This window comes from Schistocerca nitens, chromosome 4 (genome assembly GCF_023898315.1).
Source record: "Schistocerca nitens isolate TAMUIC-IGC-003100 chromosome 4, iqSchNite1.1, whole genome shotgun sequence".
Lineage (NCBI taxonomy): Eukaryota > Metazoa > Arthropoda > Insecta > Orthoptera > Acrididae > Schistocerca > Schistocerca nitens.
In genome coordinates this window covers 381556502-381584206 of record NC_064617.1, presented here as the reverse complement: position 1 = coordinate 381584206, position 27705 = coordinate 381556502, and the positions used below count along the sequence as shown (strand labels likewise).

The 27705-nt window shown below is 38.0% G+C and overlaps 1 protein-coding gene across 1 annotated transcript in view; it reads left to right on the top strand.

Moving 5' to 3' along the window:
• The window catches only part of LOC126251833 (cyclic GMP-AMP synthase-like receptor), a 304227-nt gene that overhangs the window by 156432 nt on the left and 120090 nt on the right, over window positions 1-27705 (top strand). Inside the window, exon 6 of the mRNA XM_049952498.1 lies at window positions 17805-17963. Coding sequence (XP_049808455.1) covers window positions 17805-17963 — 159 coding nt within the window. The remainder of the gene's footprint in view (window positions 1-17804; window positions 17964-27705) is intronic.

Genomic DNA, 27705 nt, shown 5'->3' with positions numbered 1-27705 from the left:
ATCACTACAGTTATTGGAGTCTCTTCACAATCAAAATACGACATGTAAAAAAGAGTTGTAACAAGTAATGACTCATATATATTTTCTTATTACATACAGTAATGTAACATATTAAGAAAAGTTGTAAAAAATCTGAGAGTGTGCACATCTTGTCAGAAACTGGCAGATTAGGTAATAAAATAAAGAAATGGGAGGAAGCCACAGAAAAAGACAGTAATTTCTATGAAAGGGAATGGGAGCACTGCAAAAGAAAGTTCATGTGTAGCAAATATTTTTAATAATTAAAGTCTCAAAAATATGTAAAAAACTGGTACAAATAGTTTGGAAGAGAAAGCAACACAGAGAACACTCATTGAAGTAACTCATCAGTGGCAAAATTTTTTTAGTATAAATTTTTTTTAAATTTCTTGAGGAAATGTTTAAAAGTTTCAAAATAACATATAGCTCAAGTTTAAATTGACTCCCACTAACAGAATTAAAAGTAATCACTGTCCTGTAAATAGGGCACTGGGCACTTATGGTGTATTATAAGGAAAACATTCTTTCTTCAACTTTTCTGTTTTTTTTTCCACTCTATTTTTAAGGAGATAAATTAAAAACAAAACACTAAGTTTCAGAGTGGGAAAGATTTATTTAGATGCTCAAATTACAAAATAAATTCAGTGCTCTTGAAAGATTATGAGAAATAATTTATGAAAGTCTGTAGTTAGCCTCTAAATGGAGTCACATCAGTCATACACTTGGTGAACAAGAATAGTTGTGATTAGAACCTACAGCCTCAGTGAGTTACACTTATTAAAATTGTTGTATCTAATTATTGTTGATCTAATTGTTGGAAAGAAAGTATTCAGAGAAATTAGTAGCTAGTTAGATGGTACAATTACAACTGAACCACTTCATTGAGAATTCCGGTTAATTATGAAAATTTATAAAACAAGGAGTACTTAAAGTTACACCACATTCAGCATAAAATGCTAGAGGCTTTCCTGAAAAATTTTGGTACTGGCATATTTTTTGCTTGTCTCTTTTTCCAATGATGTGATCTCTCGCATCCAGCTGCACAGTATCCAGAACTTTCTTCCTAGAGGTCCACAGTGGTACTGGTCTGTCAATGTTTCTTCTTGCATTTTGCTTAGTTTTCAGATTTGTGGTGGCACTGTTCCTTTAAATATCCTTGATGCTTTTGACCTACTGAGATACACTGTTGTAGAGTACAAATGTGTTTACCACAGCCATGTCAGCAATTATAATGAAAATTGGCCAGTACCATTTTTTCCAGAACAAGTCATGGTGGTCTATGCTGCTGGTATATTTGTTGTACTGACTCATAAGATAACGCTATTTGACGAGCTTCTTTTCATTTTGTCCCTTTTGTTGTCTAGAAACTGATACCAGAGGCTCAATTAGTTCAAAATTTGTTGCCAATAAAACACAGGTGTCATCATTTCACTTTGCCGTGGTGATTTGGTTTGTATTGTTGTAATTGGTATCATAATATTCTTGATCTTTTTTGCTAAGATTTTATCTGCTTTGAAAGGGCAAAAAGCAGTTCTGTTTTGTCTTAATGTACTTGTGACATGGAACACCATCTGTTTTAGTTCTACAAATAGATAATATGAACTAAAAAAAGTTATGTATAAATACTATGATACTGCCATTTGGGTCAATGATGTGATCTAGCATTATTTCCACGGCTCAATTTCCCAAAGGCTGAGAATCTTCAGAGATGTCCTTCCAACAAAACAAATCAAAATTATGACAATAGCCACCCCTTCCATACAAAGCCCAAAATTTATCCCTTATAGAAACTGCTTCAGAGAATGACAACCTTAGTACCTGACCTTCATTTCATTGATCGAGAGATTTTCATAAAAAATTCCCCACTACTGGAAGTGGGGGCTCATAGCAACAATCAAATTTCTGACCATGAACCCTCCATCACTTTTGTTAGCATGTGCTTCATTATTATCTACAAAATGAAGCATTGCTTTTAGTTCATGTTATTTATTACATGGTGCGGCACTTTTTACAAGGGACACGATCACATCATCTGCTTCAGACCAATAATTTCTCTGGTTGGCAATGCATGGTATCCAGATAAAATTTAAGAACCCAATAAAAAGTTTCAGTTCATCTACTGAGGTAGAATACTATGACTTGTTTCTACACTATTTTTCATACTCTTCAGTTTCTTCCATAATGCTGTGTAGCAACTCAGAAGTAAGCAACTCCTCAAAAATTTCCAGTGACGTATAACCTTGTAGAGCGTTCACAATATTTTCACAGTTAGTTTTTGCCAGACTATTTATATTGCGGGAACTGTAATTAAGATTTGTCTTAGACCATTTTGCCATTCGTTCGCTCATCTTCTTTTTAGAAGAACGATTCTGTGGTTGTGACTGAACTTAAATTTCCTTGGCACTAGATGAAGAGGCTGTAGAATAGTTTGGAACATTGTTACCCTCTTGCATGTTGATTCCTACTGTCCCTGGAGTATCCTACACCATAGGACACCCTGTTTCATCATCATTGAAACTCTGCTCAACTGTCAGTTCATCAAATCAGTTGGTAATGCGACCATATCTGCCTGTATATCCTCAGAAAACGAGTATTCTGCAGCCTCCTCAGCTGATTTGAATGTTTTCTGCTGATACATATTAGAATTCCTGAGAGAAAAGGAAATCGGGTGTAGGTATTATAACAGCCCAGTGTCTTATTATTGGACACCATTTTCAACTCAGTTTTTTTGGTGTGTGATTATTAGTTTTCATCAAGTATTTTGTGCAGCTGGCATAAATAGACTTTTAACATACTATACTAAGTAATCTAATTTACCTACCCTTCTCATAAGACTTACAACAAAACTGAAATAAAATGATGTGCACAGGAAAAAAATTACTAATATTAAGATAAAGACATTTAAACACAGACTAAGAGACTTAGTCTCCAAATGGACTGTAGTTGTAGTTAGTGTGGGGGCAACAATGAATGCAGACAGAAATTATGTGGTGGTCATTGTTGCACGATTGAATATTTAATGTCCTTAGTTACTTCTACAATGCATCATTAAGTCATGCTGATTTCCCAACGACACTGAACTATGCCATTTTTAGGACTCTCTGTAAGCAGTTTGAGCCCACAGATGTCAATACCTACTACCCAGTGTCACTCCTTAATGATTTCCTAAAATTTCTGAGAAGGTAAAGTACTCCAGAGTTGTCACCTGTTTGTGTATTTGTGGGATACATAGTCAGTCCTGTTTTGATTTCAAAAGAGGCATTCTATGTAATCTGCTATTTATACATTTACTGACCACATAATAAAATCTTGTGGAGAGCATCACCTATTAGGATCTACTGTGACTTATTGAAGGCACTATCATAACTTTCTATTAGCAAAGTTAAATTTTTATAGAATATGTAATCCTGCAAATGTGTGGTTTACTTCTTATTTAAGAAACAGAATGCTGAAGTTACCTTAGGCTGTTTGAGTAATAGAAAGAGGGACACCACATTATTTGCATTGGAAGAAATTATAAAGGGGCTCCCACTGGGTTTGATCATTGTCTCATTATTGTTCCAGTATTATTGTTCTTGCTTTATGTTAATAATCTGCCATTTTATTTGAATCTGGAGGCAGAATTAGTCCTGTTTCCAGATGGTACAAGCTTTGTTGTGAAACTGAGCAAAGAAGCATGAACATAGCAAACAGTAAAGAATGTTTTTGCGGAAGTTCCTGAATGCTTTTGCAATAATGCACTATCTTTAAACTTTGAAAAAAATGCCATTCACCTTGTTTTGTACTGTCAGAAATACGAATACCTCACATCCTATTTACCTAATATACCAACAAGAAATAATAAACAGGATAGAAAATTGCATGCCAGAAGATTGGTGCCAGAAGAGTGTAGAGGGATGTCATGCGGTGCCAGACAAACAGCCAGAAGTTACAAAATATATTCATTATGGAATCCCTCTGTGGTTCAATACAGGCAACAGCAGTGTGGCTGAGGTATCCAAAGGCTTCCTGTGTGTGTGTGTGTGTGTGTGTGTGTGTGTGTGTGTGTGTGTGTGTGTGTGTGTGTGTGTGTCAACTAGCACCACCGACAGAGCGCAGCATTGGCAAAGTAACTTCACTGCACAGGAGTTCTGAATTTCTCCCACTACCATGGGTGATTCTAGAAGTTGATCAAGGGGAGGGGGGGGAGTGGGGGGGGGGGGTTTGGGAGAATGTAATATCATGTAACAAAAGGAGAGTCCTCCACCGACAAATTGGTAAAATTTGGTGTTGCTTAAAGTAGTTTTTGGTAACTGTTTAGGAGTTCAGGGGGAAAAAAACTTATTTTAACATGGTAGATTTTATAGATTACATAAACCATAAAAAAAGGTGAACTTACAACAAATAAGTTTTCATTAATTTTGTGGATACAGAAGATGACATGAATGTAAACACTTGAACTTGACATGAATGTAAAAAAAATTCTGTAACAAAATTCACTGAATATTTCCATCTTCTGCCCAATTTGTCATGCTCATTCATCTCTTTTTCTTTTTACTCAATATGTCAATGATATTTTCAATGTCCATATCTCTTTCTTTATGGATATTTGCAAGAGCCAATCCATTTAGTCTCAGCTGCCCCATTGTGTTACGCAAATAAGTCTTTATTTGTCTCAAAGTAGAGAAGCATCATTCAGGAGCACTTGTGGTGACAGGAATAGTCCCAAATATTTAAAGTAAAACCTACACATTTGGGAAAAAACTGCTTGTCACAGTTCTTTAAATCTTCAGTTGTTGTTACATATCTTTTACTTTCATCGACCCACTTTTTCTTCTGTAGTTTCAGCTCTCCTTCTGAATCTGTTGAAATAATATATTTGCTGATTTCTGAAGTCATTTATCCAGTGTAATATGATACTCCATTGGGGTTGGGGTGGGGGGGGGAGGTGGAGGGGGTTATACCCCCATGTCCCCCTCACTTTGCCATCGCCTCTGCCCACTACCCTGTTTTGACGAACAGTAACCTCACCTTTGTAACACTTTTGCAGCTACATGCATGCTCTTGTCCTCCGTAATTAATAGCAGCCACTGCACTTTTACCCTCACATACTTCTTCAGCATCTTCCACTTAACGGTATACATGTGGACTATGTGACATTGGTACCATTAATTTGCTTCCCAGCTTCCGGAAAGGACACTGAAATGTAACCCTTTGCTCTATTGGTACTTGCTTCTAACTCAATGATGAACAGCAACATGGATTCTTGTCTTCTGACATATGCAATCCTCTACCCTTTCCTCTTCTGAAAGTCCTCTACAGTCACATAATAGTTCATCCCACCTGCCCTACACCTTATGCTATATTTATACTTAACAAACATAAAACATAAATCTAGTCTCATCTCGTAGGCCTTAATGCATAAAGACTTCTTCTCATTTGTTCATCCAAAAAGTCTTGCTTGCCCTCTGATATCTTCTCTTTTCACTCTTCCCTTCTGATCCAAATACAATATTCCTTGTTTAACTTACAAACTCTTCTGAAATGGCTTCAATGTCCCACGTGTACAACTGTCATCCTCATCGGCAACTGAATCTTGTCGTTGATAGGTGATGTAGTTTCCACAAATTGATGTGGTCCTTGAAACACTGCAAAATCTTTTTTGTCTTCCCAATTGGAGTATTAGAAAATGCCATTTCCATTGGCCAACATTCTATTGCATCATTCTTGATCTATGCTTCACTGCTTTTTCTTGGTTTTCTAGTCACTGGTAATAGCCATGTACACACTGTTCCATACTTCCCGTATTACTCTCACTGACTCTTTTACAGTTTCTAATCTCTTATCCTTCTTGTTTTTTAACATGTCGATCATATATTACCTCATAAGGTGACAATACTGTATTTGTTTGCTGTTTTAGTTGTATGCTGTGACCACGTACATTACATGAACATCCCAATTAAAATGGTGTGCATCCGTATAGTATCCTAGCACCCTCACTATACTTCTGTGCACTGTTTCTGTTCTCCCAGTAACTTGAGGACGTAAAGGACTCATCCTCAATTTTTTCACACACAAAATCTTACACAGTTCCTTGAAAATCTCTGACATAATAGTCCAGTAACAGGGCACTTTTTGCTTGTAAAAAATGTGGTAGAAAATTTTATTGTTTTACCTTGATTATATAGTTGAGAATATGTTGAACCCAAGTTTTCAACTTCCAAAACCCTCAGGACAACTTTTTGTTGCCAACAAACCAAGAAATTTTTGCACTTTTTTCAGGTTTTTGTCTGTTACTCGAAAACTATACTTCCTTCTGAAAATGTTACCATTACCATAATAAAAGAAAATCACATTTAGCATTAAATGACCTATTTAAATGTCAAAATTGGTGGAGCTGTTTGACTGTAATCAGTTTTCAAAGTTTGTTCATTTTTACCAACTTGGCTAAAAAGTCAGTTCCAATGCCTGTAACTCAAAAACAAGAGCTCCAGATGAAAAATGTCAAGTTATCATAGTGGCAGAGCATGAAATTTCATGTTACAAAAGGGTCTAGTTTCTCAGTTTTAAGAGGCCAAGTAATTTCGTTTTGTTGTTTTTCTTTTAAGTCAAAGTTATTCAATGAAATGAAAGTTCCAGTGAGAAGAGTACTCTCTAATGAGCAGATATGTTTTTCAATGTATATCTTTCTAATTTTCTTCATTCATGTGTATTTTTATTCCTTTTTATCCATGACTTAATTGACAAGAGTGGCTTACTAAAATGAGAAGCAAGTACACAGTAATGGTCAGTATGTATTTATGTATCAGTAACATAAAATTTGTACAATGAATAAATAAAAGGGCAAAACAATTTAAATATCAGACATTAACATCTTATCAAATTTCGACTCCATAGACCCATAGCAACATCTCCACCAGCTTCATCATCCTGGAATATTCCTTCTCTCTCTTCCTCATCCTTGTTGAGCCCAATTCCTGGTGCATCCTCACAAGATAAGCCACAAAAGTGTTTGCACATCGAGTAGCAGTTCAGTCCAGTTTTGCAACATCCACATACTGCTATGCATCTTGATTTGCTTGTGCCGAAAACTATCTTCAGAACCGTGTGTGATGCTTAATCTTTCATCATCATCACAGGAAACAATCTCAATAAGTTTTTCTTCCAGCCCCACTGACACGGATCAGTTTTCTTCCCCAGCCAAGATTGAACTTGATGCTAGGCCAGCAATAAATGCCACCTTCCTGTGTCTGATGTTGGCTGTAGTCTCTCATGTTGCAGACTTTACAAAAAGCTCGTACCTGAGCTCATCCAAAATCATGCAGTTGGAATTCTCATACAGTGCTAACATCAGCTAACATCAGCTGCCCTCCTACCTGTGCTATTAAATAGGATCAAAATTGAAAGAATTACTGGAGTACCACACTCCAGCTGATCTCCCTCTTCCAGGTTTATGGAAATAAGGGTTGTTTTATGTGTTTCTTTGAACTGTTAGGAGAACAAGCACACCAGTATCCTCGCTTATGATTGCCACACCGCTGGACTCAGCAATTTGGGAAATAGCTGTTTCCACAATTAATGAATCAGCATCTTCTTCTGCCTGTAGCACTTGAATACCTCCATCCTCAAATTTCCTGATGAGGTTAAAAATCAAGGTTCTTGTTGCTCTTATTTGCAAGAAACTTCTTCCGTGCAACTTCAGCATTTGTATCTTCATTGAAAATGATATCTGATGAAGAACCTGGCGTCTTTAAATGAGAAGATCTTTCAGAAGACTTTGTTCTCCTTTGCGAAACATCACTTGGATGGACAAAAATTCAGAAGTTGAACGTCTTCTTTCCTGATCCTTGTTTGTCTCAGACTCCGTAGTGGTGCAGGGAGAGACTGCCATGATTTCTCCCATGGAATGGGAAGTTTTCAACCCATCAATCATGCAGATGTTAAAATCAGCATCATGAGAGATGAGCTGTATGAATACTTCACGACTTATGTTAGGATGCTCAGGACTTAGTCGAGGATGTCTCAAACAGGGAAGCTTCCTTCTACGGAGCAGCGAATCCAATTGCACTAGAGCCTTGACAATAAGTCTTGATCTGAATCTTTTGTACATGAATATACTGAGATCAAGCAATAGAGAAGATAGAAATAACCATGGCCTTACTGCAGACATCATTGCATGTGAAAAAGCGACAATTTTTTTCCATTTATCTAGAGTTTTGATTGAATAAAAAAAAAAAAAACCATTGGAATTACTTTCACTGTAGCTTAATAGTGCCTGAAACTGGAAAACTAGGTGCTTTTGTAACATGAAATTTCATGCTCTGCCACTCTGATAGCTTGACATTTTTCATTTCGAGGAGCCATTTTTGAGTTACAGGCATTGGAGCCAACTTTCTAGCCAAGTTGGTTAAAATGAACAAACTTTAAAAACTGATTATGGCCGAACAGCTCCACTGATTTTGACTTTTAAATAGGTCATTCAACGCAAAATTTAATGTTCTTTCATTTTCATAAGGGTAACATTTTCAGTAGGGTGCATAGTTTCTGAGTAATAGGGATAAGCCTGAAAAAAGTGCCAAAATTTCTTGGTTTTTTGGCCACAAAAAGATGTCCCTAGGGTTTTGGAGGTCGACAACTTGGATTCAACGTACTCTCAACCATATACATAAGATTAAAAAAATAAAATTTTCTACATCATTTTTATCAAGCAAATGGCCTTTTCTGGGAAGCCGTTACAGGACTACAAGGATAGGTCCGTGATCTGTCACTTTCTCAGCTCTCTGAACTTCTGTATCCAATTGTTCATTAGGATTTGCACCACTGTTTCTGCCTGTTGTTTGGGTATGATGATGATATTCATGTATCTTGAAAAATTGTCTTTAATTAAGAGTACATATTTATTCCATTCCTGTGTTTTGTTGAAAGGATCTAAAACATCATCCAGGCACAATTTAAATGGTGCTAACACTTCAGGTACCCCTGCAATAGTACTCTTATCCAACATAAGTCTGCTGTGCAATTCCATAGACATTGACCCATGTCTGGCTTCCTGTTCTTACACAAGTATCCCTCTGCCCCTTTCCTTTTAGTTGACTTTCATCCCCCTGACCTACTAAAACATGATCATATGTCTCCTGTTATGCTCTATTCCTCAGCTTTGCCACACCACTCATGGGCCAACTTAGTTTCTCCACACAGCAACCCAACCTGTATACAAAACAGTGCTCTTCAGTGAACTACTTACATTCAATATCTGTCTGATGCACTGTCTGCCTTTCTTAAGCTCATTACTTCCTGTCTGTAACACTGCTACTTTCCTACTTAATCCATGTCCATTACATTCACACTTAATGCACAACCTTAAAATCAAACTCTCTCAATTGTACTCCCCATCATGCTACCTTACTAGATGGTTCTTTCAACTTCACCAAGCATTTCAATACTGCATGATCAAGATTCATTATCACTTGAAACTTTTTCCCATAGAGATAATACTTGAAGTAAGTGATACCATATATAAGGCTCAACATTTCATTTTCCATCATGGAATAACTATTCTCTGTTGAGTTGATTTGCTTTAATGCATGCTCTATGCCATCTATTTCTTGAAACAACACACAGCCAAGTACATGGTTGGATGCGTAACATGATAGAATGAATTCCTTGTTGAAATTTGGAAATTCTAAGATTGGATTCGAATTCAAAGCTTCTTTCAGTTTGTCAAAATCATGTTGACAGTCCTCTGACTAAACAAATTTTGAACCTTTCTTTAGGAGTTGCATCAATTGCCTGGCATCTACAAATCCTTTTATGAATTTCGTATAATAATTCTTTATTCAAAGAAATGAATGTAGTTCCTTCACTGATGCAGGAACAGAAAATTTATGCATGGCTTTAATCAACCTCAGGTTTGTCCTAACCCCAGTCTTACTAATTATGTGACCAAGATATGCCACCTCTTCCAAAACAAAATTACACCTCTCTGTACTCAATGTTAAATTTGTGGCTTTCAGTCTCAGGAATGCTTCTCTTATGCATTGCATGTGCTGGTCCATATCAGTCACAAAGATCATTATATCATCCAGATACACCTTGCATTGACATGGTTTCAGTCCTCTAAGAACTCTGTCCAACAACGTCTGAAATGTCACAGGTGCATTCTTCACTCTAGATGCATACTCCTCAATTGAGAATGTCCCCATGGAAAAGAAAGTGCTGTTCTTTGTCAGTACTCCAGAGCACCTTCTAGCTGATGATAGCTACTCCAAGTACGTCATTGAAAAATACTTGCACTGACCTAATTTGTCTGCAGTTTTCATAATGTTCACCAAAGTGTAGGCATCCATTATAGTCTTGGCATTCAGTTATCAGTAATTACAATAAAACCTATATTTTCGTGATCCATCTGCTGATTTCTTGGACATAATAACAATTCTGACCTCCCACAGGCTATCACTTTCCTCAATGATCTCATCCTTCAGCTACAGATTGATGAATACCTCCAAAATCAGTTTATAGAAAACCAGAAATTCGTTCCCTGTTGGTATTCGTTGGTGTGTAATATACATTGGTGGCCATGGTCCTTTTGGAGAAAGCAAATTCTAAGTTCCAACAGTAATTCTTCCATTTGTTCCTTATCAGCCCCCCCCCCCCCCTCCTTTAAGTGTTCACTTTCCCTCATAATACAGTTTCAGTGGCATTTGGTTATTGTCTGTGGCTGATACCCCTTGTGTCCCACTCGTCCTCCTCCAGGATATCCACATTAGTGATCTACAACTCCTTTGTTAACCTTAAATCCTTGGCACTAAAATTATCCACAGACACAAGTACAATTTTTTGTCATTTACCTCTTGCATGCATAGAACACTTCTATTCACTATGCAACCTGCCTGATCCAATATTTCATTTGTTTCCAATGGTTTCACCTCATACAACATCCTTACCTGTAAGTCAGAGTCAACAGTAATCGATAGTGATATTCCAGTACCCTTGGTTATACAATTGAGTGAGTCTAACAATGAAATAATCAATGTGAAAATATAAGTAACTCGATCGATAAAAAATCTGCTCGCTAAGCAGTACCAGGAGAACACACCTATAAAATGGTAGTACTGTTTGCAAGTTTTTGGGGCGAGTGGCTCCTTCTGGCAGAAGAGGTGAAGGAGAAGGAAGAGGGGTGAAGGAAAAGGACTAACGACATTTAGAAAAATGAACAGATTTCAGAAAAGTTGCCCAGAACCTCAGGTCAGGTGAGACTTATCAGATGAGATGAGAAGGAAAGACTGATTATTGGGTACTGCACCAGATGAGATTTGAAAACCTCAGGTATTGTTTAACAAAACCTCTACCTCATCATCATATTAGGCCATCTTGAAGACAGGTATAAAGCATGTAGCCAATGTCACAGGCAACAATCAAGGCCTCGCAATCTGCATGTGGCCTTGTGAGATGTGGTGTATGGTAACAAGATGAATTGGGAGCATCACAAAGTCAGTAACATATGAGTGATGGGTGTTGCCATCTGTACTTTTTGTGATAGTGAAAGCATCATATAATATCTTTAGAAAGATGGCATATGTAAAACAAACATTGGAATATGTTTACCAAGTTGAGAAGTGCCTGACTTAGGACCTACAGCACTCATCTCTTCGGAGTTTAATTCCCGTGATGTAGGAGCTGAGGTGTCGATTGTTTCCAAAGTGTTAAGAAACTAGGAATGTTAACCACAGCCTCACAGTACATTTATACACTTAAATGTCTGACACGTAGCAGAAATGTCTTCTAAAGTAGATTAGGAGCTTTCTCATTGACAGAACCTCATATACTGTAGAGGAAATCTTGAGTAGAAATAATTAGTCATTTAAAGAAAAATACTTGTAAATGGCCAGCATGCAACCATATAAATATTATTTTTTATTTAGTTATAAGTTTTATGTTCAAATGTTCTGGCAGAACGTAAATACTTTTGGATTTAAGGAGACCACTCACTGAAAAGAAGAAGTATTGAGTTACTGGTAGACAAACACAAAAGAAAGAAAACTTCCTAGGTTTGGGAGTAAATGTTTCTTGAGCTAGAGTAAAACACACACACACACACACACACATCTATGCCCCTACCTTCTGCTGGCCGGGCAAGCAGTGCCATGCTGCATTTCAGCAGGTGGACTGTTTGTTGTGGGGATGGTGTTGGATGGGTTGCGTAGGAGACAGAGGTGAGAGTCAGAGGGGGGATTGAGGGTAGATGGCTAACAGCTCAGGGGGAGGTAGTCAGTTTGCTGGCTAGAAGTGCAGGACAGAGGGGTGGCAGGTAGACAGGGTAGATATGTGATGCACAGGTGTCTGACCTGGTGGGGAATGGTGTGCACTGAGGGTGATATTGGGAGGTGAACTGGGATTGGGATGAGGTGATAGGGTGGAGAAAGAAGAAACTGTTGGCTGAAGGGTGTGGGCACTGTGAGTTAAAATAGACTGAGCCCAGGATGATACAGGAGACAGGATAATTCCTATCTGCCTAGTTTAGAGAAGCCGGTGGTGGAGGGAAGGATCCAGTGGCTTGGATTGTAAAGCATTAATTGAAATTGAGCATGTTGTGCTCAGCTACATGCTGTGACACTGGGTGGTCAGCTTTATTTTTGGCAACAGTTTGTTGGCAACCATTCATCTTTGTGGACAGCTGGTGGTAGCCATAATGACATAAAAGCTGTGCAGTGTTTGCAGCAGAGTTGGTGTTTGACATGACTGCTTTAGCAGGTGTCCCAGTGTCTGATGAAGTTGGGTAAGTCTGTGTCAGAATTTGAGTAGGAGGTGGTGGGTGGGTGTATTTGGCAGGTTTGCACCTTTTTTCTACCTCAAGTATGTGATCTCTATGGCAAGGGGTTGGGAGTAGGAGTAGCATAGAGGTGGACTAGGATGTTGTTTAGGTTAGGATCATGATGGAACACCACTTTAGGAGAGCAGGATGAATCTTGGATTTGATGTCCCTCATGCCAAAGCATGAGAGATGATTCAAGTGCTGATGAAGGATATGGCTCAGCTGTTCCAGTCCAGGGTCCAGATTCACCTCCCCTTGTCCAGTGCGTGCTGCTGTTCTCTGGCCCTGACAACTGTGCATCACACTCTAGTCACCCTACCTGCCACACCCACCACCCCCTCCCCCCACCAATTCCACTCCCTGCCACCCACCTCTCTCCCCCTGTACCCATCCCACCTGACACTATTTCCACCACAACCAGTCCACCTACCGAAATGCAGCATGGCATTATTCAGCCAGCTTTCTCTACGTATGGGCACAGGTGTGTGTGTGTGTGTGTGTGTGTGTGTGTGTGTGTGTGTGTGTGTTTGTGTGTGTGTTTTTTTCTGTATTTTACTCTAGCTCATAATAGGAGTACTCCTAAAGCTAACAAGTTTTCTTTCTTTTGTGCTCATATGTTGATGACTCAACATATCTGCTTTTCGGTGAGTGGTCTCCTTTAATCAAAATGGTTCAAATGGCTCTGGGCACTATGGGACTTAACATCTGAAATCATCAATCCCCTAGAACTTAGAACTACTTAAACCTAACTAACCTAAGGACATCACACACTTCCATGCCCGAGGCAGGATTCGAACCTGCGACCATAGCAGTCGCGCGGTTCCACACTGAAGTGCCCAGAACTGCTCAGCCACTGTGGCTGGCTATCTCCTTTAATCCAAAAGTGTTCTGGTATTTTTTTTCTGTTTGCACATTTCACATCATAACATTTATCATGAAATTGATCTATGGGACAAGTAACTATCTAACGAATACTCTGAGCTGTTCTTGCCTTTGATAAATCTTGGCACCTATGCCAAGTCCTGGTTCATCAGTGACTGTCTTGAACTCTGTTTTCTTTTTTTTCTTCTGTCTCTCTTTTTTCAGAATTGCACCAATCTTCACACGGTTTGGTCTTATACCTTCACTGTTTATAAAGTTATGGGACTTAACATCTGAAATCATCAATCCCCTAGAACTTAGAACTACTTAAACCTAACTAACCTAAGGACATCACACACTTCCATGCCCGAGGCAGGATTCGAACCTGTAGGAGTTTCAGTTCATCCCTACCAGACCTGGCTTTTTGCAGATTAAAAACAGTACTTATATCCTTCAATTTTTCCAACAAAGTCTGTTTCATGCCTACTTGCTGCCTCTATGTTTGATATGTGGTAAGAAAGCCATTTACACACAAAATGAAACCTATTGTTTCTTTGTCTAATACTTGATCAAGAGCTCTAATGAATTCTGACATTAACATTCTCAACCCAAAAGGCAAAACACGAAACTCATCACATTCTCCTTCAAATAAGAAGCAATGTTCTGGAATTCAGATGGTAGTGCAATTTTTCAGTACACCACAGCGAGTTTCATGGTGCTGAAGTATTCCACTCTGAAAATTTTAGGCAAAATTTTTCAGTGTACTAGGGCAAATGTGATTGAATCTTTAAATAGATTCACTGTTCTAGCATGTAACACTACACACATTTCTCCATTGGCTTTTCAAACAGGTACTGTGAGGTCATTGTACGTGCAATTTGAAAGTTTTTGGCATTGATCTCTGCAATGAAACTTATGGGCATTGGGTAAGCATGTCTGTAAAGCTGCTTAGTGTCCTCTGTTATTTTTAATCAACATACGTAATTGTTGACTAGTTCCAGTTTCTGAAAAAAAAAATAATAATAATTTGCATCTACAGTCCAATTGCTTTTTCTGTTGAGTGAATAATCTGCCTGAATTAAAACAAATCTCTTGCTCTTCAAGTCTTCATCACCTCATGAATAGTGCCACACACAAATGGTACTATAATTCTTCGCTACTGCAACTTTTACAATTGCAATTTCTAAATGTATGGAAATGCATTTATTACTCATAAGACCAGATACGAGTTATGTTGGTATATAAGAGCACTAGACAAAGAGAGAGAGAATATTCAAAGGTATAGATTTATGTCAAAGTAACACATACCAAAATCAATTGCTAGATCAGTTGTTTCCATGCATGCATCTTGCATGACCAATGCTGCTGGCACTGTATTTGTTCTCCAAGACAGGATGGAAGCAGTGAAGCAGGTCAGCAGAAAATTTTTCATGTGTTGAAACCACACCATTATATTTTATCTTTGGTATTTTATTTTTTTGCTATTTACTGATTGTTATGAGCTTGTTATATTAATTTAGCTTTAATTACTCTCATTTCCTTGTTTTTAATGACATGTACTATGTATATCATGTGTGTAATACTAAAAAATCCTGAAAATATAACACTGTAAATAAAATGTTTTTGCACTTCTGTTTTACTCCAAAAACTTTTAAGACACAAGGAGTATAAGTATTTTCAATGTATTGTAAAAAGTAATACATGGGCAGTACAATCTCTAACCATACATATGGTTATACATGAACTAACTGATGACTAGAAAAAAAAAATGTGTTGATTCAGTAGTAACTCACATAATTTGTAAATAGTCATTTAGCTTTGGCCATGCTTCAGCAAGTACTTGAACTACTTGTACTCTCAGCCCCTCAATTATAGTCAACCATTCCTCTTTATTTAGACTTTCCACAGTTTTCCTATACCACTTGAAGTGAATACCAAGATGGTTCCTTCAATGAAGACAGGTCATTTCCAGTGACCAAGACACCAGTGAAATATTAAACTCTAACCTCTCATTTTTTGCAGGGTGTTTGTTCATAAAAGATCAGAAGTTGTATGTACAGTTGTGTACTTTAACATGCTGTCAGTCTGTGTATAGTCTTTGTTCTACTGCTGAGAATAGTTGTCTGAGTAAAGCAGTACTTTCTTAATCAGTAAAGAGAACCTTTGCATTTTTAACTAAATTGTACTGTGTACATCACACTGTTATAATGTGTTGTAGTTCAGATGAACCACTAAAGTTACAAAATAGCTGGCTTCCATATTCACTGAAATATTGCAAAAATAGATGACTTCCTTATTCAATGAAATACCTTTATATACCATTTTAGGATGTGTTCACATTGTAGCATCCCTGTCACAAGAGATAGTATGTTTCAATTTTTTGCATAAAATTTTCAACACTCATTTTACCATGCTGTGGTTCACATAATGTTAGAAGCCTTAGGTCAACTCAGAGCAGAGACAATGGACATCTACTGTAACAGATGTGGGCTAGTAGCGCAAGCAGGTTTTATGCTCTCACTCAATCCATTGTGCGGTTGTGGTTAATCACTAGAACCAGTATTGAGAATTACCACAGACAGTGGCATAGCAATGCATATATGTGTATACTATCAATATCTCTAACAAAAACCTTGAAATAGAATACTACTTTATAATGTTTACTTGAATCTCTCTTATGTAACTAAACATTAAAATTTGTTACTAAAATTATTTAGTAATCGTTACATAATAAACAAACAAGTAGATTTTAGAATATATAATGATGTAAGTTCATCTAATTTTGCCAGAAGCAGCATAGAAACTCATAACTGATGTTAGTTTATTCACTTTGATCACAACAGAAAATAAAATTAGTCACTGCTGGGAACATAGGCACTGAATATTACAAACGTGAATTTATCTTAAGTTTTGATTACATGAAGCAGATAAACAAATTTGTCATTTGGTAGAAAGCAACATATCAATCCACAATTTTTGTAATGGTATCTGTGCTGCTGCACTCTACTGCAGGATACTAGAAAAGTTACGTCATATATTGAGTGTTTCCAGATGTATCCCGCTTCAGTCTGCAGGACTTGGCAAAAAAATTTCGGCTTGAGACACAAGGGGTATCAGCCACAGACAGTCACCAAATGCCACTGAATGACATGGACAGAGTTTAACCATGTGCTGTAGTACCATGCTCTGTTTGTGGACTGACAGAGATTTTTCTGATTCTCTTTAGTTACACCTGCTTGATATATAGTATTATACATAGATTAATCTCTTAGAGGTTTGGTGTATTTTGTTAGCTACATCAGTTTAACAGTTTTTGACCAGGTTTTAATATTATCTGGTCCTGGTGTCTATTTAGATGTTTAAAGCCTTCCTGGTAACATATCCACAGAATAGGAGAAATGCAGTAAATGCAACAATGTTCTTGTAGTTTGTGTATGTCACCAATTTTCAGGCAAACACATTGGAAAATGGGTAAGACTGTATCCTTTCCTATTTATTAATTGTGCTTTTAGATCTACTCCAGTTACGTATACATCTACATCTGTACTCTGTGAGTCTCTCTAAAATTCTTGACAGAGGTTTTGTTTATTGTACCATGCTTAGGCTTCCTTCTGATTTGATTTACAGATGAGTTAATGGGATAATGATTGTTTATATTCTTCTGTCTGTGTGTGTTGCTGTTCATTCTGACATAAGTTCATAGTCTCCAAGAGAGTAATGGTTAGAAGGTTGAATGATTTTTGCAGATTCCATCTTTCAAAACAGTTCTTGAAATTTTCCAAGAAGGGTTTTTGGGACTTTTTGTCCCTTTCTTTGAGTCTCTCCAACTTGAGATTTCTCAGCAGTTAAGTTGTATTCTCTCATTATGTAAGTAGGCCTCTGGTCATTCATGATGCCTGTATGAGACTTAATTTTTTTTTTTTTTTTTTAGACAAGCAACTGTTTTCTAGTGCCCTAACAGTAAACTAAACATGTTTGCAGCAAATGCCTCTTAATGAGTACAGTGATATAAACTTGTTGGCTGCTATGTTGGAGAGTCAAACTTATAATTAATATTTGCAGTTCTTATTTTTTTGAGTTGATGTTACTTTTTATATCCATACTTGAATACAGTATGTTTATTTCTTATTTCTAGTTCAACAGATCAACTTCAGGACCTGCTGTCACTCTAACTGTAACACTTATCAAACACCCTGAACTACGATTATCACTTGATTTCGTTCCTGTTTTTGTATTTGAATACTGGCCAACTGTAGAAAATTTGCGTGAATGGACACCAGAAATGAAAGTAGAGGTAAGTGCTATACTACATTGTATCCTTTGAATGATGCATTTATTTTATTTTGTAAAATGATGCATACAATGACTGAAAATGTGCACAACCAAATTTAGAGAAGTAAAGAATAGTATAGTAAAAAAAATTGCCAGTCAAAATGAAACTGTTGTCTTTGGAGCATATCAACCAGACTATTTCTGATTATAAACTTGGTCAAAACTGATTGTGTGTCTTCTGCCAATGCTTTGAAGACAAACTATGAATGGAAACACTGTTTCATGTAAATATTGACATTTTTGTCATAATTATTTCCTGAAACTATGAGGAAATCAAGAAACACATCTGAGGCATTGTATTATTGATAGTCACACAAACAAAATTCAAAATGCTGCCAAGCTCTAAGGGACTGAAGACTAGGAGGGAGAAGCAGCAGTGGAACACGGGTGAGCTCACACTGGTGCAAACACAGGACGGTTTGTTTGGTGCACAACAAAGTGGAGTTGTGACTTCGGAGTGGAAGATAGAATACAGGAGAGAAAGTATGGAAAGGAGAATGAAATAATGGGTACAGTAATGGGAGAAAGTGGGCGTGGCACAGGAGCTAGCAGAGACTGAGGCTAGTTAGATTGTTGTGTGTGCGTGTGTGTTGGGGGGGAGCGTAAAGGATGTGTAGTGAGGATGATTCCCATCAACATAATTTAGACAAGCTGGTATTGTGGGGGTGACAATCCAGACACCACAGATAATGATGCATCAACTGAAGTTGGGTATATTGTGCTCAGCAGTGTTTTCTGTTTCTGCATGATGTATTGCATGCACTGAATCACTAATTTTGAAAAAAATATTATTTCATCATGAGAAATTTACCTGGTAGCATGACGCTTTCATAAAATTATGTCACATTTTCTATACCACAATCTCAGAAAAATATTTATTTTTGTTAAATCAGATGTGAATATTGTTGTGGCTCTGTCAAGAAAGCCAAATATTGTACAGTGGCTTTAGTCAACAAGGGTCTATTGTTGTGAGAAATGTGTTCTTAGTCAGAGTGAGTGTGTTGAAAAATAAATACATATGACATGAAGAATAAAGATATAGAATGTTAATAACATTTGTTTTATTTAAAAAGCCTTAAGAGTTGTTACATAAAAAATACAGAGATATTTCTTTTCAGCACACCCTTGCAGTTATTCTTGCAATACATGTCCTAGTCAGCCAGATGTATTTCACATTTACAACCTTCAGCATTATCACTTTCATATCATGGAACATAGTCTTCTGTAGTTGTCGATGATAAGAATTCAACATTACAGAAAAAGAAGCCATTGACTCAACTAGCACCTGGACTTGTTGGCCATCGATGATGTTTGTTAACTGCAACAGGGAGAAGACATGCGCTGTTGGTGCTGTACATTTTAGCTAATTTGATCAAGATAAACTCAAGCTGCAGTGTTTTTCTTCGGCATTCAGTGTGTATGGCTGAGGGCCTCATCCAAAATGTTGAAAAGGCTATCCCAGCTGCGATTGAGGGAACAGGGTGCAACCAACTGCAGATTGTGGCTCATGTTGGAACAAATGATGCCTGTCATCTGGGCTCAGAAATCATACTTGGGTCATTACAGCAACTGGCAGAGAAGGTTGAGAAGACGAGCCATGCGCATGGAGTTTCAATGAAGTTCACAGTTTGTGGCACTGTCCCCAGGACTGATTGTGGCCCCTTGTTTCTGAGTCGACTGTAAGAACTGAACTGGAGACAAGTGAGGCTGTGACTTCCTGGACTTGTACCATAGTGTTGAGAACTGTAGGGTCCCCCTAAATGGGTCAGGTGTGCACTACACATCAGGGGCTGCTACACAGTTAGCTGACTGTGTATCAGATGCACACAAGGGCTTTTTAGATTAGGTGAATCTTCATCCAATCCAGACAATGACAGCTGTAGGAAACCCAGAAGTATCAGTGTAAGATCGAAAGAAATGCCTCCCACCAGTGGGAGTATTAAAATTATAATGGTAAGCTGCCACAGTATTCACAACAAAGCGCCAGAGTTTGAAGTGCTCATGGAAAGCAGCAAAGCTTGCATAATATTAGGTACTGAAAGTTGGTTGAAACTTGAACTTGATAGCAGTGAGACTTCTGGGGATAACTTAAGTATATATTGAAAATATAGGCAAATAGGAAATGGCATAGTTCTATTTGTTGCAATGGGCAAGAAACTCAGATCTATTTAGGTAGGAATTGAAGCTCCACATGAGATTGTTTGAGCAACCTCAGTGCCAGGGTTGGGCATAAAATGATAATGATCCTTCCATCGCCCACCACACTCATCTCCTAATGTAACTGTAAACTTTAGAGAAAACCTCAGTTCACTTGTACATAGATCCCTAATCATACTGTAATTGTTGATGGAGAGTTTAGCCATCCAACAATCAATTGGAAAAATTACAGTTTTGTTAGAGGTGGGCATGAGAAGGCATCCTGTGAAACTTTACTAAATGCCTTCTCTGAAAACTACCTAGAACATACAGTTAGGAGCCCCATTCCTGATGGAAATATGTTGGATCTAATGGCAACAAATAGACCTGACCTCTTTGAGGATCCCACATCAAAACTGATATTAGTGAGCCTGATGCGGTAGTGGCAACAATGATTACCAAAGTACAAAGCACAACTAAATCAAGCAGAAAGATGTATAAGTTCAATACACAATATAAAAAATCACTAGTGTCATATCTCAATGAGGAAATTGAAACATTCAGCACAGGCCAAGAGCATGTAGAGAAGCTCTGGCTCAAGCTTAACAAAATAGTTGACCATGCTCTGGATAGGTATGGGAGGGAACCTCCATGGTATACAGTCACTGTATGGAAGCTTCTAAAGAAACAGAGATTACTGCATAGTACATGTAAAACAAAGTTTGGCTGTCAAGAGAGCGGTACATAATGTCTTCAATGACTACTATAGCGGAATATAGTCAAGTGACCTTTCACATAATCCAAAGAAATTCTGGTCATTTGTAAAGGTTGTTAGTTGCACCAAAGTTAGTGTCCAGTCCCTAATCAATGAGACAGGAACTGAAATGGAGGGTAGCAAAGCAAAAGTTGAAATACTTTACTCCATTTTCAAATGTTCCTTTACAAAAGAAAACCCAGGATAATTACAACAATGTAACCCTCATCCCAATGAAAAGATGAGTGAAATAAGTATTAGTGTCACTGCTGTTCAAAAACAGCTGAAATCATTAAAACTGAACAAAGCTCCAGGGCCTGATGGAATCCCTGTCAGATTCTATATTGAATTTGTGGCTGAGTTAGCCCCTCTTCTAACTATAATTTGTCGTAAATCCTTTAAACAAAAAAACCGTGCCTAGTTCTTGAAAAAAGGAACAGGTCACGCACATCTACAAGAAGGATGGTAGAAGTGATCCACAAAACTACTGTCGATTTGTTGTAGACTCTTAGAACATATTCTGAGCTCAAACATTATGATGTAACTTGAAAAGAATAACTCCTCAGTGCCAGCCAGCATGGATTTCAAAAACATTGACTATGTAAAACCCATCTCACACTTTTCTCACATGACATACTGAAAACTTTTTATGAAGGCAATCAAGATGCTGTATTTATTGATTTTCAAAAACATTTGACTCAGTACCGCACCTACGCTTATTGTCAAAAGTATGATCATATGGGGTATAGATTGAAATTTGTGAATGGATTGAGGACTTTTTGGTAAGGAGGACACAGCATGTTATCTTGGATGGTGAATCATCATCAGATGTAGAAGTAACTTTGGATGTGCCCCAGGGAAGTGTGTTGGAACCCTTGGTGTTCATGTTGTATATTAACGACCTTGCAGACAATATTAATAGTAAAATGAGGCTTTTTGCAGATGATGCAGTTATCTGTAATGAAGTTTTCTATCTGAAAGAAGCTGCATAAATATTGTCAGATATTGATAACATTTCGAAGTTGTGTATAGATTGCCAAGTTGCTCTACAGTTTCAGAAATGTAAAAATTGTGTGCTTCAAATTGAACGTATACAGAGAAGGGCAGCGTTGACCACAGGTTTGTTTAATCCATGGGAGGGTGTCACAGATATATTGAAGAAACTTAACTGGAGGGCTCTTGAAGGTAGATACAGACTATCCTGAGAAACTCTGTTAACAAAGTTTCAAAAACCAGCTTTAAATGATGACTCTAGGAATACACTACAATGCCCTACATGTCACTCACATAGGGGTTATGAGGATAAGATTAGAATAATTACTGCATGTGCAGACATTCAAACAATCATTCTTTCACGAGTGGAACAAGAAGAAACCTTAATAGTTGATAGAATGGGACATACACTCTGCCGTGCACCTCATGTTGGTTTGCAGAGTATAGATATATATGTAGATGAGATTTCCTGTCATCTTAGCAACTGTCATCCGTGGAGGATTTTCATTTGTGGCAGCGTCACCTCCTCAGATGCTTGCCTTGCTTAGTTTTCCTGAATTTCATGGCTAAGGTAGCAGCTGGTGCCATTGTATGTTGAGAGGGAATGGAGTATGTTGGGGAGTGACCCCATCCAGGGTTTGGTGATGAGCTTAAGTCCACAGTTTCTGTAGATGGGTGGCATGAGTAGGACTTTGTGATGGTTGACGTCTTGTAGTGTAAAAGTCATTGAACACTCATCTTTTATCTTTGCAGTAGTGCACATTGTGTCCAGGGTGTCCACAGTGAAAACAGACTGTCATGTTGTCCTCTGTCCTCCAAATGTCAATTTTTGTGCAGGGTGTTTTCTTGATGAAGGAGTTGGTTGTCCCCGAATTGGTCTGATGCAGGGTTGTTCTTTGACAGTGGTGGCATAAATCTGAGTTGGCTGAGTCCATTCTTCATAGTGCATTCAACCATTGTTGGAGACTGGTGCTAGGACCAATACACTTCTTCTTCAGCATCCTGTCTTATCCCCACACATATCGGGTCAACATCCAAGGCTTCTATCTCTTGTGTGCTTGGTCCAACATTTCTGGCTGCTGTACACTGGTGTATCTTATCTCTTGCTATGAGACGTATTAGAGAACCAAGCTCACAGCAGTTTTTCACAATTGCCACAGATACCACATTCAGCAGTTGGTCATACCTTTTCCATATGACTCTTTTCTGATTTTGGTATGTGGGTTCTGCAACTCCGTTCATCAAGTGTGAGTTTTTGTCGGCTTCTCTTGTGTAAGGATTCATGATGTGGCATAAGACTAAAACATTATGTATTTATAAGTGTGTTGTTTGCCCATGGTATTGGTTCTTTTTCTTCATTTGTTCTTCTGCTAAGTGGAATTGCTGCTGATTGTTGCTAAGTATTTTCTTCAATTTGGCTATTGAACTTCTTTTTATTTGTCCCAACTATCAAGCTTCTATTCATTGTTTTCAAACCACAACTGGCCTCTGCTCTCCAAGTAAAAGTACACATTAGCCAAACACGATATGTCATCCTACCGCTTCTATATTTTGACTCAGTTGAATGTTTTCAGCCATTTCATTGTTTCTTGACTGGGATTTGTGGAAAACACTGATGGATGCCTGATGTACAGCTGACTTACTGCTGACTGGGAATCTATTGGTCAACTAAATAAATGGATCATGTGAATGATGTGGTGCTGGTAACCTGTTCCTGTCCATATAGGTGAGGGCTTTTATGATGCCAAATGGAGCCACAGTGAAGTAGATTTTTTGAAGTTCCCAGTGTCTCCATGAAATAATTTCACATTGTAACTACATTCAAGTCCAAATGCAAAGGCTGGTGTGTCAAAGAGATACCACGATTAAAACCAAACAATATAAGAAAAAGATAGATTACTACTTACTGTTAAGATGACACATTAAGTTGCAGACAGGTACAACAAAAATATTCTGGGCTAAGCTGCCAGAGGTGCTGGTCATGTGTGCATGAGGTGTTCTTGCTAGTGTGAATGAATTTGTATGTGTGTTTCTTTTTCTGGTGAAGGCTGAAAGCTAATGCGTAAGTCTCTTTTCTTGTTCCTGTCTGCAACTTAACGTGTAATCTTTATAATCATCTTGTGGTGTTGAGGTCATCTTTATGTTAAATACAACACTTAACACTGAAAGCCTGTTTATTAAGAACACCAACATACAGTTAGAACAGAACTAATCCCAGAAAAACATTGAGCCACTGTTTCATAAGTCCTAATAGGAGCAGGAGCAGATTACAGCATCCAGAGTCCAGACCTTGTCAGTGGTGCTCTGTATCACTGTGCAGGTGGAACCTCATATTATGGTCATGTTGTTACATCCTCTTTACTGTGATTATAGCCCCTCTCATTGAAGCTTAATGATCATTAAGTGGGTCTTCTCTGCCCCTGGACTGTAGTAGAACTTCGTACAGAGGACATGAATGACATCTGTATGTTTCTGTCATCTTGATGAAAGGATATATTATCTTTTATCTCATATGTGATGACTGATAAGTTATGTTGTGGAACTTTAATAATTTTTCCAATAATAGCATTGTAGAGTTCTCCTTCCTACTTAAACCTAACTAACCTAAGGACATCACACACATCCATGCCTGAGGCAGGATTTGAACCTGCGACCGTGGCAGTCACGCAGTTTCACACTGTAGCGCCTAGAACCGCTCGTCCACCCTAGCCAGCCCTCCTTCCTTCTCCTGTGTGCCAGTTATCTTGCTTCTTCAATCTTGGTCATGAGCTGTTTCACTTAGTCATACTGAATATAGATCAGTTGAAGTGGAAACCATGTATCCGTTATCATTTTGGTCTTGCAACCGTGGAGCAGAAATATTGGGGTGAAGCTTGTATTGACTTACTTTGGGGTGTCATATCTTAATGTCACAACAGAGAATATTGTAACCAAATCTCTCTGTTTGACATCAGTGTAAATCAAGAGCATATCTGACAATGTCTCAATAAAGCATTCTATTAGGCCATTGGTTCTGTGGATGGTAAGCAGTTGTCATCCTGTGAATGAAGTCACAACCTAAAATTATTTCTGATACCAGTCGCAAATGAACACCTTTTCCATGATCAGAGATCATCACAAAGGTGCTCCATGCTTCAGAATGATTTCTCCTACAAGGAACCAGAGTTTCTTGTAGGGGCTCAAGCTTCAGCAATCAGCACAGTTTTACTGATAGCACAGTAGCTGAGGTAGTCAGTGCAAACTATTATCCACTGATTCTCATTTGTTGGCTTTGGGAAACACCCCAAGAGCTTCAGTACAATTCATTGTGGAATGACACTTCTGCAGGCAGGATTGCTACGTGAGGCACAGAGGTAATTGTGGCACATTCTTCCTTCATTGGCATCCCTTAGAGTGACTCACATAGTGTTCAATGGATCGATAGAGCCAGTGATACCTGTATAGCGGCTGCCAACTTGGATCATAACATGATGTTCTGTCTATTAATTGGGATCCAGTTTTCATCTCTTTCTCATTCCCCAAGGCTTTGATGGTTTTCAGCAATGCTGTATCTCTCTTCTGCTCAGCAACAATGTAATATAATGCAGCAATGACTGAGATTTCATCCTCACTGCTGTTTTGTACTCCTGAAGCTTCAGTGCCCATCTTGCGAGTCAACCTGACAGATCCCTGAGGCTAGCAGCCAGTATGAAGAATGGTGATATGTGACAGTGGTGAATGGTTTGCCAAATAAATGGGGCCTGAACTTGTTGGTGGCCCAAACAACTGAAGGCACTCTTTCTCAGTTGTAAAGTAGGTCTTCGTGGATTAGGTCTTCTTGGACTTGGACAGTACTCACAAATCATTGACTATCACATTTTAATGACTTCCCTATCACAAAACTGCTAGTATTGATTTGAATATCTGTCTCAACATTCTTGTTAGACTATGCTAGAACTGGAGAAGATCCTCAAGGAAAAGGAATGATCTTTCTTGCACTGTGTTCCATAAAAATTTGGCACCTCCCAGCAGTAGTTCTTGCAAGGGACAGATATCTTTTATGGATTGCTGGCAGTATGAGCACATTCTGAGAAAACTTCTTACATCACAAGTGCACTGAGGAGTCAGAAAATCTGCTCTTATTTTCTCTGTATTGGGATGGCCTCCATTGCCATTCACTAGGTGCCTCAAGATATTTATTACTTGGATAATGAAGACGATTTTGTTTTGGATTTAGGCAGAGATCTGTAGAATGAACACTTCAACATGATTTTTAGTTGGCTTAGAAGTCCTTTGGATGTCTTTTGTGTGCCTACATAACTTTTTGAAGTTGACAGAGGCTTCACAGTATAACTGTGCCTCTTGATTGAACTGACAGCTGGAACTCTTTTCATTGATGATGGCAGATTAACAATGTCATGGCAGATTAAAATGTCTTCAACAGCGAACAACCTTTTAGAGCAATCTTTGTTGTATTGTGTGGTGGAATAGCTTTGTTATTATGAAGTCTTCTACAGTCTATGACTGCTTGTAACGCATACCATCTAAGAATAAGTTATAACTACATTCTATTAAACTGATAAATTTGAAGAGCATTGTTTCATCATTGATATTAGGGCAAACTGAAAAGTAATGATTCCGAATTTTTTATGTGAACTCTTTTAAACCTTTTGATATAAAACAAGCATTTCTAACATTCTACATCTTTATGTCTATGTATTTTCTTTCATCAGCCATAACAGGGCAGAGAATTGTGGTGTGTAACCTGGTAGTATGCAACATAACTATCTCAGTGAGTGAGAAACAATGTGCTGTAATAAAGTTTCAAACTGAAAGAGTTGATCCTCACCTGGAACACCCTCTCATGCAGCATAACAATGATAGACCACACACAAGCGCTGTGACATCTGCAACAATCCAAAGCATTTGGTTTGTTGTCATTAATCACCCTCCATAAGCCCCGATGTGATCTCATCTGATTTTCATTTGTTTCCAAAAAATGAAGAATGCCTTTGAGGACATCACTTTGATAGTAATGAAGCACAGGTGAGGTTGTGCCTCTGGCAACAAAATCAGTTATTTTAGAGTGACCTTAATCAACAAACTGTTCTATTGTCGGGAGAAATGTGTTCATCACTGACGTGACTATATGTTGAGAAATAAATATGTAAACATTAAAAATAATGATGTGGAATGTTAATAACATTTGTTTTTAGTTAGAGGGACTTAAGAATTGGCACATAAAAGTATTAAATGCATTACTTTTCATGATAACCTTGTAATTATTCTTTCAATATATGTTCCTGTCAGGTAGATGTATTTCACATTTACAGCCTTCCACACCATTGTTTTCATATCATAGAACATAGTCTTCTTGAGCTTGGGATGATAAGAACTCAACATCACAGAAAAAGAAGCCTTTGAGTCAGCTAGTACCTGTAGTGGTTGACTATCGATGATGATGTTGATGAAATTTCCTGTCATTGTAGTAACTGTCATCCAGGGAGCATTTTCATTTGTGTCAGTGTCACCATCTTGGATGGTTGCCTTGCTTGGTTTTCCCAAATTCCATGGCTAAGCGAGCAGCTGGTGCCTCTGTAGGGTGAAAGGGAATGGAGTATGTTGGGGTGTGACCTCATTCAGGGTATGGTGATGAGCTTCAGTCCACAGATCAACTATAATCATCTGCAGATGATTGATGTGAATAGGACTGCTGTGATGGTTGACATCTTGTGGTGTAAAAGTCACTGAACACTCACTTTCTGTCTCTGCAGTAGTGCACAATGTGTCCAAGGTGTCCACAGTGTAAACAGACTATGACATTATCCTCTGTCCTCCAGAT